Source organism: Cinclus cinclus, chromosome 3 (genome assembly GCF_963662255.1).
Source record: "Cinclus cinclus chromosome 3, bCinCin1.1, whole genome shotgun sequence".
Taxonomy (NCBI): domain Eukaryota; kingdom Metazoa; phylum Chordata; class Aves; order Passeriformes; family Cinclidae; genus Cinclus; species Cinclus cinclus.
Window position 1 is genome coordinate 85,110,256 of NC_085048.1, and position 14,516 is coordinate 85,124,771.

General features: G+C 43.3%; 1 protein-coding gene across 2 annotated transcripts; it reads left to right on the forward strand.

Moving 5' to 3' along the window:
* The first annotated feature begins 801 nt into the window (after window positions 1-801).
* Window positions 802-13,833, forward strand: CALM2 (calmodulin 2). Of its 2 annotated transcripts, XM_062490352.1 has the most exons (6): window positions 802-937; window positions 5,165-5,195; window positions 10,140-10,283; window positions 10,358-10,464; window positions 11,350-11,485; window positions 12,916-13,833. In XM_062490352.1, the coding sequence occupies exons 1-6, from the start codon at window positions 935-937 to the stop codon at window positions 12,942-12,944; spliced, it is 450 nt and encodes a 149-aa protein (XP_062346336.1). In that variant the 5' UTR covers window positions 802-934; the 3' UTR covers window positions 12,945-13,833. The 2 variants fall into 2 exon arrangements, with proteins under 2 accessions (XP_062346336.1, XP_062346337.1); XM_062490353.1 differs by lacking the exon at window positions 5,165-5,195 and having other exon boundaries at window positions 867-937.
* Window positions 13,834-14,516: the final 683 nt, after the last annotated feature.

The following is a 14,516-nucleotide window of genomic DNA, read 5'->3' on the forward strand; positions in this document are numbered from 1 at the left end:
AGGAAAGCCTGGACACGGCACTCGGTGCCATGGTCTGGTTACATGGCGATGATCGGTCACGGGCTGGACAGGATGGTCTCAGAGGGCTTCTCCAACCTAATCGATTCTGTGAAATCTGCTCTTTTAAACGACGCTACCGAGCGACGAAGCAACTCTAGCTCGCAGCGCGAGTTGGGAATTTTTCTGGACTGTGCTGGAAGCAGAGCGAGTCTCATTCGCTAACTTTGCGTGGGTGAGGCTTTCCGGAGCACAGCGGAGAGATAATGGCTCGAAACGCTGTGGCAAACTCGCTCCAAGGGACGCGGCTGCCGCCCTGGTCCGGGGGCCCGGCCCGGCCCGGCCCGGCCCGGCGGCAGCGGCGGCTCCACTCGGCTGCGGAGCCGCTCCGGCCCTCACGCACTGCGGGCTGGGGGAGGGGCGCCCGCCTTCCCGGCCCAGAGTGTGCATGTCCGAGTGACGCATTGCAGGTACGAACCCACCAATCAGCGCCCTCCTTGCGGAGTCCCCGCACACCTCGGCATTTTTTTCCTAAAATCCTCTTCCGCCCAGAGAAATAGTCCCTAGCCCCGGCCCCCGCCCCCCTTCTCTACCTCCCCCCGCCGTTTCGCAATCGTTGTTTCCCCCTATTTCCCGCACCCCGCTCCTTCCTGCGCCGGGGCTCTGGGGCAGGAGGAACGGCGCTCGGGGTGCGTGGTGCCCTGCCGAGGAGGGCGCGAAGAGCCGGGACTCGTTTCTCAGCGCGGTTCAGTGTCGGGGGAAGGGGAGGGGGGAGGGAGCGGCGCGGAGCGATCCGGGCGGTGAGGCGGTTTATGAGACGCCGCCGGCGGGCGGGCAGCACTCAGTGTGAGGCGAGCCGTGCAGCGGGCAGGTCGCGCAGCGTGCGCCCCGTGCAGCCCTCAGCTCCCACCGTACCCCGCAGCCAGGCCGGGCCATCATGGTGAGTCCTTGGGCACGGGGCAGCTGCGGGCTTCGGCGGGCGCTGCTGCGGTGCGGAGGGATGGGGGCGGCTGAATTCGGTGCGGGGGGGGGGGGGGGGGGTGTGGGGGAGGGAAGGAGGGAGGGTTGGCTGCTGTGGGGCGAGGTCGCCTGCAGAAGGGTGTGGGGAGATGAATCTGTCCCTGGCCGCGGCCGGCGAGCTCAGGCTGGGGCGGAGGGTCCCGCTCGGAGGCGCCATTTGCGTGGGAGGAAGTGGTGGTGGTGGCGGTGGCGGCGGGTCCCGCCCGGGTCCCTTTCCCGCCCTGGGGCGTTGGTGCGGATTCAAATCCAAACGGCCCCTGGGTCGGCGGGAGCGCCGTGAGGCGGCGCCGGGCGTTGCCGGGGGGAGCGACGGATAGCGGTCCCTTCTGGGAGGGGACCCGCTGTCCTGGGAGGAGAGGGAAAAGGAGCTTGCCACGATGGCACCAGCTCTGCTTTCTTATCTCTTCCTCCCTCCTCCTTGGTCTCGGTGTGTGCGGCTGAATGAGGCAGCCGAGCTGTCCGGCTCGCTAGCGAGGTGTGCTGCGCCTGGTCATAATAATGCACTGCGGAGCCCTGCAGCTTCTGAGCAGCATGATGATGAGGGGCAGGCTGTGCCTCACTGCACCATCGCCCTCCTCGCTAGACCTGTTGTCAGCTCGCGTTAGAGCCCGTGTCGATTCCATGGTAGCGCCATGCTGTTCTTCGTGGCTGTTGGACAAGGGATTATTTGTGGTTTTCTCCCCCCCCCCCCCCAAACAATTTTTGCTTCCCGTTTTGGTCATTGCAAAGGACAGTCTTGCGTTTTTAATATTACTAGCTATGCGTTTTAAATGTAGTCCGCTGTCGAAATAGAACGCATTTTGTGAAATCGCCTGAAGGATGCGAGTTTAGCGTTTGTTGGGTTTTTAAAATTAAAGCAAGTGGATACTGAGAAATGTACTAAAAGGAGCAATTCTGTTGCAAAAGCAGCGCCGGTGACCATTTAGTGCTGTCTCTGCATTAAGAGAAGATGCAGTAGTGTGGAATTGTCTTTTCATTCATTACGTTCTTCTGAGGAATCAAATGACTGTCAGCTCGTCATGTCTAAGGTGAACGATGGCTACTTAAAATTTGGGGGTTTTTTAAAATGGTGTGTCTGGGCAAAGACATTTGGTGAATAGAAGCCTGAATTCATTCTTTAGCTTGAATTGTGAACTCATACAGTAAATCATCCATAGAGCAGGGGGAAAAAAAAAAGAAAGCAGTGAATGTAGCAGCAAAAGACTTACTGCATTTAGTCATCATCTGTACAGAACCAAAAATGGAGTATCTTCAAGCAAGGTCTGTGTAAAAATGGGTGTGTCCGGGAGGCACAGTGACACTTTAAATGTGGTTATAGTTCATCCTGACAGACCAGACTGGCTCAACATGTGACTGTCCAGTGTTGCCCATGCTAGATAAGACAGAATGGTTTGCTCCCAAAACAAGCTAGCCTACTATAAACCTAATTTTTAGTCTGTATAGTCTAGCCTGGTGGTTGTTCTCTGGTTAATCCTGCCAGAACAGAAGTGTCCCTTCAGATCCGATGCCTGCGAAGTACACCGAGGAGCCGAATTTCAGAAGGAAGCTCACCTGCGCTGCCGTTCGCTGGTAGCTCTCCACTGGCAGCGTTCGCCAGCGCTGTGGAGCAGCTCCCAGGCCGGTTTCTGCAGAGCAGGGCGGCTGTAGTGGAACACTACCTCTAGAGGCTGCGTGTGCCACAGAAACGGCCGCGCACAGCAGCTTCAGCTCCCCCGCTTTCCTAGGAGCTCTGGATTCTTTGTCAGGCCCTCCGCGCAGTCTGGGGGTGGGGGGATGGGAGCTATTGCAGTGAAAATGGAAGTGCTGCAACGTGAATCACAGAAGGCCACGTCAGAGCTGTGATGGCATCAAGTGGGGGTTTCGGGTGGGTCTGGGCCACAGCGAGGGGCACGTCAGACCTTCAGCACGGGCACCTCGCAGTCAGCATTTAACCGCCCGGTCTGACAGTTGGGTTGCACGGATCAAGGTGTGCCCGCTATCGCGGGTACGGTGCAGCATTATCGAGAGCTCCGGGAGGCCCCTCTAGAAAGGCCACAGTGGCCTGTCCGTAAGTGGCAGGCATGGTTCCAGGCTGATAGCCCTCCACCTGGGAGGCAGGGAGCTGGCAGGCTCGCTGGCTCCGCCTTTTACTGCTGTTGCGCAGCAGTGCCTGCAGAGCCCGGCGCTGCAGAGTACAGATGGTGTTTGTTCAACCTTGCCCCACCTCCCCGCTTATCTTTCAACTGCTCCATACCTGTGTCTTCTAATAAGCTTTGTGCTCTTCTCAAACACTGTACCTCTTACAGGTATTGTGTGAGCTCTTACAAATTCACGGTTAGGGTGTGTAAAGTTGCTGGAAGAGTTTTGGAATGCTTAAAAACATACATACTGTTATATCATGTCTCCATATAAAATTGTTTATATAAAACAGTATGTGGCTCAACTTGGTAATCCAAAAGTGTTGACCTAAATAAACTAGGTTCTTACTGCTGAAATCTGATCTACAGTTTTTTGCGGATATAAATATCTTACGGAAATGTAGCACGTCATTCTCTTCATTCAAACAATAAAAATGTAAATAACATGCACAAGTGTGAGTCTGTGTTAATGATACTCTCCAAAAAAGTGAAAATCTGTTGGGATTCTGCAAAGTGACCAGCAGAACACTTACATCCTAAAGCTTAGTTTTCAATTGGTTATGTTCTCAGCAGTGCTGCTACCATGCTAGTCTTTTCTAACAGAAATTAACCTGCATGGGAATTCTTCCTACAGCACAAATCTGTAGCTGCCAATACCCTTTAGAAGTTCCTCAGTAGTGTCTTGATTCTTAAAGTAGGTGAGCCCCAGCCAGTCTGGCCTTTATGTTGGGCTGTTGCTGTGTTGTGTGCATAGAGGGCTTTGTAAGCAGTTCAGCTTTTGAGCAGCCACCTTCACTTCTGTCACAGGAAGAATAACCAGCAGCTGATAACTTAAGTTCATATGCAGTATAAAAATGTAATTCAAGTTGAAATTTGCAAAAATTGACAGATACTGTAAATACATTTTTCTAAGGCTTTCCCTGACAGATGCTAATGTGTAGAGAGACTTTGGGTGTAGTTAATGACAGAAAATTTTTCAGTCAATATTGCAGTAATTATAAAAAGGTTGCTGCTTAAATGATGACAACAGGAACAAAGCTGAAAGCACATTGGTGAATTTCAGCAGTGAATATACCTTTTCGGTATTTTTGTGGTTTTTACCCGTCAGTAAAGCGTTCAAGAAGCTTCCTTGAAGGAAGTATGTTAGCTTGTTACTGCAACTGAACTCAAGCCATCCAGAATTTGTTTGAAGAATCAGCTGGTTTGAGAACCTGGGGAGAGAATGTCTACAGTCCTCAAATATCTTGGTGTCCTTTCAAGAGCAAAGTTCATTTTGGGTTTGGCCTGGAAGACTGATGGTTTTCATTGCTATCAAATCTGGTGAGAGAGGAAAATGAGGTATAAACTGGAGATTACCCAGCTGATACAGAAATTGTCTTGGATCACAGAACCTTTGTTTTAGTGGCCCCTATTACCTGCTGGTGACTGAGTCAATGTAGACAATGGTCTGAAAAAGGTGTAGGCAGCTGTATGCTGCTGAAATGACCAGTTTGGACTGAAGCTGGTATCTTGTCCTTTACAGCCAGGTCTTGGACACAAAGCTTCATATTAATCAGGGCATGATTTAATTCTTGTGAAGAGTATATTTTTTTCTGATTTTGGCTACTCTGCCTTAAATTTGGCATTTGGAGGTTACTGCTGCATTACCGAGGCTGAAAGTACTTAGTGGTGAAGCTGAAGCTATAACAGTGTGCTGTGTCCGTGAGGTTTTTTTTTTAAACCAGTCTGTAGTTTTAAAGATACCTGTGTGCCTTGAGCTTGCTAGTGCTGCTTGGGTTATTGATTGATACACGTGGTAATCTATTACGTGGGTGTATGGGATACTGCAGGATTTGGAAAGGATGATAGGCTGCCAGGTCTTACTAAGCAGCAATCTTGATGACTTTGGAGCTTTTTTAGAACTATTTCAGAATGCTGCAGGTCAGTTCTGAAGAGCAGCTACCTTACTCAGAGGCATCTACAAGTCTGTCTTACTTTGCCTTGAACTTTTGCTACAATATAAACTATAATCATATTCTCTTTTATTGCAGGCTGATCAACTGACAGAAGAGCAGATTGCAGGTGAGGTTTTTGTGTTGTGTTGCTACTCCGGCTTGACCTGGCACATCTCTTAATCCAGTGACACAAGACTGTGTCAGAAGTGTAACACAGTGACTGTGTTACACAAGATATTTAGCTTTCTTAGATACTAAAGTAGTATGGTGGAATATTTTAATTTGTCACCTAATTTTTAAAGGCCTATCTACTGTAAATGCACTGTTTATATAATGAATTATATAGTTAACCAATCCCCACAGCTTTTCTGGCTAGTAGATTGGTGATTGTTCTTCTCTCATGACTACAGAATTGTCCCAAGTGCAGACTGGACAACAAGTCCGGTGAAGGCTTGGAATCTGCAGTGCTTTTTTAACAGAAGGCAAAAATAATTTACTTTGCTGTTTCCTGTCATCAGAGATGTTTGAGTGGCTCTTGTTGATGACAGCAGAGACTGGCTTCATGATGAAAACTCTTGATATTCCATATTTGGACCTGTATTGTGGACTTGGACACAAGTGTTGTGTGTGTGCTGTTCTGATGGCCTGGCATTTGCTCTGAAATGCTTAAATAAGTATGCATCTGTTATATTTTGGTATTGGCCCCCTAGAGATGGGCTATGTGCATTGACAGCCGTCTACTAATGGCAAAAAATTCTGGCTATTGTGTCTCCTACTCATGAAGGCTGCTCAGACTTACCTGTCTCATTGCTCTCAGACTGATCTTAGCTTCAAGAATAGATGGGACTTAAAGCTGGTAATACAGAATTCAGCTGTGCCATAGACATTCAAGAACTTCATGTTTTTGATCTGACAAGTGTATAGTATTAGTGCTGGGAAGTCTTAATGCTCATAACTGTCATGTGAAATTATTTTAGAGGATGTTAGGGTTCTGCTAATCTAATAGTACCACGTCAAGCATGCAGAGAACAGCCTCGAAGATACTATTATTTAACTGTGGTGTAGCCCTTGAAGACACTGTATTAAACAGAAGTGTCATTATGAGCTGGTTTGTTTTGCCATAATTGGCAAATCTGAAGTGTTAAGAATATTCTTCTGTAGCTTTTAGACTTTAGAAGCTTTCTTTTACTCAAAGGAGACTAATTATGGTTTTGTGGAAAGTCCTTAGTCTATTGTTGCCATGGTAGTATCTTATGAGTAAGCACAAGCCAAATTTAGTTCAACTTCAAGATATTTTTTTTTCTTCAGGAACTGGCCTACATAGCTTAAGGGTTTTGTGATCAGTCTAGTTAGAGCAGACTTTATCAATTGTCACTGCTATCTTTCCAATAACATTTCGTTGTTCCAGTTGTTAATTGTAGAACCTTTATTAGTTGATGTAGCTAATTATGGAATATCAACAAGAAGCTTATTAACACTGCCTTGGGATTAGTGTACATTTTAGCTATTCAGTAATGATCATATAGTTCTCAGAGGCAAAAGTAAGTATTGATGAGCCTGTCGTATTGTACTCTAGAGGCTTTCAGCTGCATGGAATGAATACAAGTATATCTTAGTAGCAGTGTAAAATGACCTGCCACTTTCTGGGCAGCTGTGATGTTTTGTTAAGCAAATGTATTTGCAAGTAAACCATGAACCTCAGATGTGAACATAAGCCCACTGGTGGTGTGTGAATGAATTGTGCTCAGTACTGCTTAGGAAAGGTTGCATCTGGTTAGTTTTGCTGTTGGAGCCCAGTGATCTTGCATGGGAAGACTCTTGGAGGTAGAATTTAATGTTTTATGGAGACTGGCTTGAAAAACTTGAGCCACCACCATTCTAACTGAGCTTCCCTGGAGGATACGAAGCTTTTGGTTTGAAGGCAGATGTAGGAAATGGTACTGCAAGGTAGAGGCACATTACGTTACCAGCACTAAAATACCAGACCACAGTCCTTAAAGCTGCCACTTCCCCTGGGCTTAAATCCTTCCCCCTCTGCTGTGAAGCATCACCATATAGTTGTTAAAGGCTCCAGATGGCATTTCCTGTGGAACTCATTGGTCACATAGGGCTGAAGATTCTTGTCAGTGTAGGCAAGGGTGAAAACCTTCCCAGATTATTTTCATATGAAAGACCGATACTGAAATCTAAGTAGCTACAGAACGTGAATACTGGCTGCAGTTTCATTCAGTAAGAATTAAAGTTGCTAAGTCAAGTGGCTCTCCCTTTGGTTAAGTGTTGTACTACAAAGGTAATGGGGTCAGGACCACCTGGGTGGTCAGATGGCACAGCAGCCTGAAGATGGTTTTGTCCCAAATCCAACTGATCTAGTGAGCTGTCCTTCCCCTGAGCCTCAGAGTTACAAATGGGCGCTGTGTACAAGCAGGCCTATGTATGGTGCTGTGGGTCTCTGTTGGGGATTTCACTGCAACAGTGATTTAAAATTGGTCATAGTAGAAATAGACACGTTTGAGTGTTGAGGTCCTGGTAGCTGTGAAGAGAATAATTGACATTCTCCTATAAAAGTTCCAGACATAGCTGGCTAAATTGTGTAGGAATGGATATGGTAGTCCTGGTTCACTGAACATATTAGGTCACTGAAGGCTGACATTTCATTTGAAAAGGTTATGTGGTGCACAGATGCCTCAGAAGCTATGGTTAAAATAACATTTTGACCTAGGTTGTTTAAGAGTTCACATTGTTGGACTAGAGTGTCTTTCATGGGACCGGGAAGTAGTTTATTTTTCACAATGTAGGATGCTTTTCAGAAGGGTAGAAGGGCTGAAACCTTGTAGCCTTAGAAGAGAGTTTTCATTTGCAGTTTGGTATGGAGAAGTGTAAAATAAAGAGGATTTGCTTTACATGCTGTATGGAATCAACATATTTAAGTGTACGAGGTATGTTTTACAACCTTGCATTGCAGGATGCCAGAACTGAGTTGCTCACTAAACTTTAGTGTTCCATAGGTTCCTTCACTAGCCATGGCTGCAAATCCTCCAAAGCTATGCCAGGTGGTTCTTGTTCTAGTCTAAACTGCATCTGCGTAGGTTGTTACTCCTTTGTTCTAATTACTGGAGGTGGTTCCTGGAAGTGGTTAGATATTTTAATGGTATTCTGAACTTGATTCAGCATTTCAAACAGGAATATGCTGCTAATCTTCAACTTGTTCTATTTTCTTTGATTTATAACTGGTTGCTTCTTAGCCTGTTGCAACTTTGAGTAAAAGAAGAGTAAAGTTGTCCTTTGAATGGTTCCTTCTAAGTGTTGAGAATACACCACTAAAATGCCTGTCTTACAGAAAGCAAGTCTTCGAATTTTGTCAGAATTAAGTATTACCCTTTCTAAGCAGGGTCACTGCAGTACTGTGAAGTCTGCTTTGTTCGGGTTAGATGGTTGACTGTCACATGAAGGATGAACTGGTTTACAATGAAACATTTTGAATAACACTTGAGCACTTGACTCTTCTAGAAGATGCAACTTTCCCCTTTGGAGATTCTTCCATGATAGAATATGAACTTCTCTACTAGGATTGACCCAAAAGCATTTTCTTCCCTGGTATAAGAGCTTAGTCCTAAGAAACATGCTTGTTGCCTCCAAGATAACTGAAACTAGCCCCCCAAAGACCATTTGTAATAAATTTTAGATACAGGTTATACCTGCTTTTTTCTGCTTTGTAATTTTTACCTACTGTCTTGAAACTGTTTCTACTGCTCCTGTGGTGGCTTTGCTCTAATTCTGATGGGTTGAACAGTGGCGTTTGGCTTTTGGAATGCCTTCAGACTTAAATGTAGAAGAGTAGTGGGTTTTTTCCTGGATGGCATTTGACTGTGTGACTTTGGTTTTGTAGCTGCATTCATGAATTATAAGAAACCTGTTTTTATAGTTGAATTTTTAATGTTTGCCAGCTTATACTCACCTCAAGGGCTTCAGAGTATGAAGTAAAGGCTTCATTCGGGTCATGTCAAAGCACAACTTCTACTGAGACTAATTCTGATCTGGGAAACCTACCATCTGGAAAGCTGGCTGCACGGAAATGTCAAAAAGAAAACAAGTACTGGAAGTATTTCTGATGCAGGAGTACCCTTGAGCTGATGGGTTGTCCAGAGTCATGATCTCAGATGGCTTGAAAGCTGTGAAGGGATCTGAAGTCTACAAGGAAGTAGAGAAGATGCTCATGCCTTACTGTTACGTGTGTATGAGCTACCACAGTCCAGTGAGCTTGTTTAAGGTCTGTGGCCAAAAACAGATGGCATGGATTAAAACCAACTCCATTTTTGGACTGGACAATTAAACATGTTACGCTTGTATTAATATTCCTGGCTACAGTACAGCCATTGTAGGGGGTTAAGAGGTAGTGTTGAAACACAGCAAAGCAGTCTTAGAACTAGTCAGAAAGCTGTTTCAGGATACAGTAGGGCTGAAGGCATTTTGTAAGCAGCTTTTCAGGAATGAAGACTCCAGTGACTTTCCTCCTTCAATAGTTGTGGTAGCATACAATGTTCAGACATCTGTGTCCAGCGGAAGTGGCTTATATTGAGAAACTTGGGTGTAGTTTGGTCTGATTATACCTTTTTCCGTTGACTCATCTCCTCTTTTAGTAATAAAAGTGCTATTAAGCTGTAGCATGTGTATTTTTAAAGTACCATTTTCAATTTTCTCATAGCAGTTCCATATTGTTTTATTTTGAGATGCAGTTCCTTCCAAGGGTGTGGATCATTGCAGTTGTAGATAGCTATTTCAGCTCCATATTAAGAACTCTTATTCAGGATAGAGAGTAACTGCCAGCTGAGTCCTTGGAAATGGATGACCTTCCATCCTGATTTTGGTCAACATGTGGTTCATCAGTGGACTGGTGGTTGTGTTTTCAAATACTGATGCTGCCATATTGTCATTGCAATTGAGCAATATACCAAAATTTTCTTAGAAGATTGAAATGAAATTTTGTAACTTGCAACAATCAGTTGCAGTGAATTTTTTGATTGTGAAATCCCAAAGCTTAAGGGCTTTTGATGTTTTTTTTTGTTTTGTACAGAATTCAAAGAAGCTTTTTCACTATTTGACAAGGATGGTGATGGTACTATAACTACAAAGGAGTTGGGGACGGTGATGAGATCACTTGGTCAAAATCCCACAGAAGCAGAGCTACAGGATATGATCAATGAAGTAGATGCTGATGGTAAGAACTTGACTAATTAGTAATTTAATAAAGTGCCTAAACAATGTTTTTCTAACAAAGTGTTTATCTTTCAGGCAATGGCACAATTGACTTTCCAGAGTTTCTGACAATGATGGCAAGAAAAATGAAAGATACAGATAGTGAAGAAGAAATTAGAGAAGCGTTCCGTGTCTTTGACAAGGTACTGTAATGTCTACCTGGAATATTTCTGTTAAGAAAACTAGGTCTGATTGTAATGTGCTTTCCTCACAGGTCTGAGGGGTATCTGCAGTCCTATCATAGAGAGCCTCTGGGTTGGCCAGTCACCCTAAAGCTCAGTCTGTAAGGTTGTAAGGGCTGTAAGGGAAAAGTCAGATGAGTTATCAAGATAGTAATGAATGACATGATTTAAAGTAGTGCTCGCTGTGGTACTGAAATACTTGAGGATGACTGGCAGGAAACTGTTTTAAGTATTTTAAATGTTAATGTTTTGAGTCTTTCATATTGTCTTTGCGAAGTAAATTGCTAAATGGGTCTAAAGTTAACTCTGCTTACCTAAGATGCACCTTAAAAAAAAATGATGAAAACATGTGTGGTGCCTTGGGGGGTGGGGAGGAAAACATCAATTGCATTAGTATACACTAGCACTTCAGTATTTATTGTCCCAACTGGTACTGCAATATGTGAAAGTCATCTCTGAAGGCCTTGTGGCTTTATGTTGGACTTCCATGAAACAGGCAAATCAGATAAGTAGCTTCTGTTGTAAGAAATCACCACTTGAACCACAGTCACATGATTTAATAGGCGTCAATCACCTAAGAAGTTGCAAAAGGTGCTGACTGCATTGTTTGTGGTTTAAAAACGGGTCAGAATAGGGCAGTCAAAGGCTGTAAGGTGTTAACAGTGCCCAAAGACATTGGACAATGCTGAAGATAGGCTTACAGCTCTCATTTACCTTGTGCAAATGCTAGTGGTTAAAGCTGTGTTAACTTCTTAGTGCTCAATTTGCTCTGCAATGTTCCTAAGTTACAGTTAAGTCATTGGGCCTTAGGCAAGTCTATTCCAGCGTTCCTTTTTGTCCTCCCAGGATGGTAATGGTTACATTAGTGCTGCAGAACTCCGTCATGTGATGACAAATCTGGGAGAGAAGCTAACAGATGAAGAAGTTGATGAAATGATTAGGGAAGCAGACATTGATGGTGATGGTCAAGTAAACTATGAAGGTAAGGAGTTTCTAATTGATTGTTTTTGTGTAGTATTTCTCATGCTTATTTGTGTGTGGGTACTGATAGCCACACCAAGTTTAAATAGAGCAGTGTTCAGACAAGTTCATCTGAACACGCTGTTCCTTTAAGCTAATGTTCAATTACTATGTACATTGTGTACCTCTCAATGGGTTGAAGTTTGAGTGTTATTGCTGCCTTCGTGCCAAAGGCAAAAAAGGACTATTCAGCTGTATAGTGTAAGAATTGACTTGGTAAATCTAATGATGTCTAATGGCCATTAGAATAAGCAAGTTGTCACAGATGTTCACGTTCTGTTTGTACTGTTCTGTTCACTAGTGCATGTTGATCTGACTGTAGAATGTCACTCATTTGTCATTAATCCTTTTTAAATTACTTACTAATCAAAAGGGGAAAGCCTCTAAAATAGGCAGAAATTTCAAGACCTTCAGAAGTTATTTAAATACATTTATTTAGTGTAAATCAGCTGCAACAGTAATTTCTTTGCTTCTTCCTGACATTGAACTGTAAATGAAGTCATGCAAGCAGGAGTTCCTTTAGACAGTTGTTTGCAGCTGAGACACATGAAGCTGTTTTCATTTTGACTTTTTGAATGTGTTACAAAAAATACCTGGGGTATTTTCAGATACTAGTTGTCCTGTTTGAGGTGTAGGTACACCTTCCCTTTGAGGCCTTTTTGGTTGTGGCCTAAGGGTATGCAGACATCTGAGAGTGAAAAGTGTACAAGGCTGCTGCTTCACCACTGTGTTTATGAGCAGGCTGTTCAGAGACTGGCACTAGAGAGGGTCTGTGTCCCTGTTTCCAGCTGCTCTTTCAAAATTTGAGCAACCGGTTAACTCCTTTGAGGTTCTGGGTTTCCTGTCATTCTGTACCTGAAACTATGTTTCAGCAAGATGAATGAAGAATCCTGTTTTGTGGGTTCTAACTTTAAATAGTTTATGACTAAGCATTGAATCAGTTGCTTAAAGCCAGCCAGGCAAAATAGTAAGACTTAAGCTATTCCGCTCTGGAAAATGAAAGTTCAAACCAGCACAATGTCTTACTTGTACACTTAGTTGATTGTCACTTCATATTTGTTCTGATCTTTTAGTCATTCTTTGGTATCTTGTCCCCATCTGTAAGTCTGTGGGCATAAGACCCTTTAATGCTTTATCTTGGAAGTAAGGCTGTTCCCTCGTTCACTGAGAGACCAATTTTTATGGAAAAGTAAAGGTCTTTTGCCATTAAAATTAGGAGTTTAAGTGTAATTAGTGGAAGAGGGGACTATCTTGAAGATGCTTTTTTGAATGTAACTGAAAATGCAGTTTTGAAACAATGTTCCATACTAGTAAGGCGGCTTCTCAGATCTTGCAATTTAGGTTTGTTTTTTTTTTCCTTCAAATAACTCATGCAACTCTTTCCTTTTACAGAGTTTGTACAAATGATGACAGCGAAGTGAAGACGTTGTACAGAATGTGTTAAATTTCTTGTACAAAATTGTTTATTTGCCTTTTCTCTGTTTGTAACTTATCTGTAAAAGGTTTTTCCCTTACTGTCAAAAGATTATGCATGTATAGTAATTAGAAGGCCATTCCTCCATGTTTTTCTCCTTTATCTTACTGTCATTGTTCTGATTTTTGGAAAATTGATCTAAGTAACAAATGTTGCATGTGGCTTACTCTGGATATTTAAGCCCTTCTGCACATCTAAAGTTAGATGAAGTTGGTTAACTGAGGGAACATCTGGATTGTCTATTAAAAAAAAGTAGCTTTCTCTAGGAAACTTGGGTATGACTAGTGTGACAAGTTACATAAAGTAAGCTGGGGTTTACCAGGCATTAGCTGTTCCTTAGTTAAAGCAACATGCTGGTTCTAGTTCTTGAGTATGTAGGAGTTTTTTCTATAGGAGTGTTTTCCCCTTTCTGTGGTGGGAGGAGATAAGGCTCTTGCAGCTTAACTGTAGGATAAAACTATGTGAATGGGTTATATCATGTGGCTAATGCTCTGTAAAAGTCATTCTCCTAGCTTACTCCAAGGTAACTTGTTTGTGGCCATACCTGTAACATGTTGTTGAAATGTGGAGTCTTAATGTTGTAGACGATTGACAGTCAACAATATGAAACTTAAGTTGCACTAATGCAAAACGGGTGATTTATCCAGGTACTCGTACACAAGTTTTTTTTGTACTGCTGGTCCTGTGCCAGAAAACATTTTCTCCTCTTGTTACTATGCTTTTTAAACTTTGTTTAGCCACTTATTTTCAAAAAAATCTGCTTATGGCACGATTTGCCTCAAATCCATTCCAAGTTGTATATTTGTTTTCCAATAAAAAATTACAATTTACCCATACTGTTTCAATGTATCCTTGAATTATTTACAGGAATTGTTCAATGCAGTTGCTGCTCTGTGTTTCAGTATGTAGCAGTTTGGTTTGCTTATGCAATGGATTGGCTGTCTTAAAATAGCTTGGAAGGTGAAAACTTAGTCCTTAAACTTTGGCCCTTAATAGTATTGTTGACTTGAAGAAGCTTTCTTACTAGTAGTTTAAAATGTATTTTACAGTCTTGTGTGGAGCTTGGTGCTTCAATAAACTTACCGTAGTGACTGGCTATGCCCACTATCTGTAGACATTGTGAACTGGATGTTGACCTAGTTCAATAGTTGACCTAAAATTAAAATTCCTTGTTCGGACAACTAAACCTGTTTGCTTTCTTTTAATTATTTTGGAGTTTATTCCCTGTCAGCTCCTACATTGGGGTAACTTAGTCTCACACTTGGGCTTTTCTGAAACTGCCATGTCTGAGTTGCCATTCAGGATGCAGTCAGCTCAAAGTACAGAAGGAAAACATTCTTTTCCTCATTTGTTATTGAGCATGACTGTGCTTCTAGCACTAGTTTTTTGTCAAGGTTTAAATTTTTGTTGAAGTGGAAGACAAACTGGGTTTCTACCAAGGAAAAATCCAAGAACTGAAAAGAATGCCAGAGGCTGAGCATGCCCATTGCCTCTCTGTTCTCCTGGTAACAGCTGCCTT

Excerpts from the sequence above, each read along its gene's own strand:
- CALM2 (XM_062490352.1), top strand. Across the intron at positions 10,284-10,357 it reads CAATGAAGTAGATGCTGATG|GCAATGGCACAATTGACTTT; the intron begins GTAAGAACTTGA and ends TTTATCTTTCAG. Across the intron at positions 11,486-12,915 it reads TGGTCAAGTAAACTATGAAG|AGTTTGTACAAATGATGACA; the intron begins GTAAGGAGTTTC and ends TTCCTTTTACAG.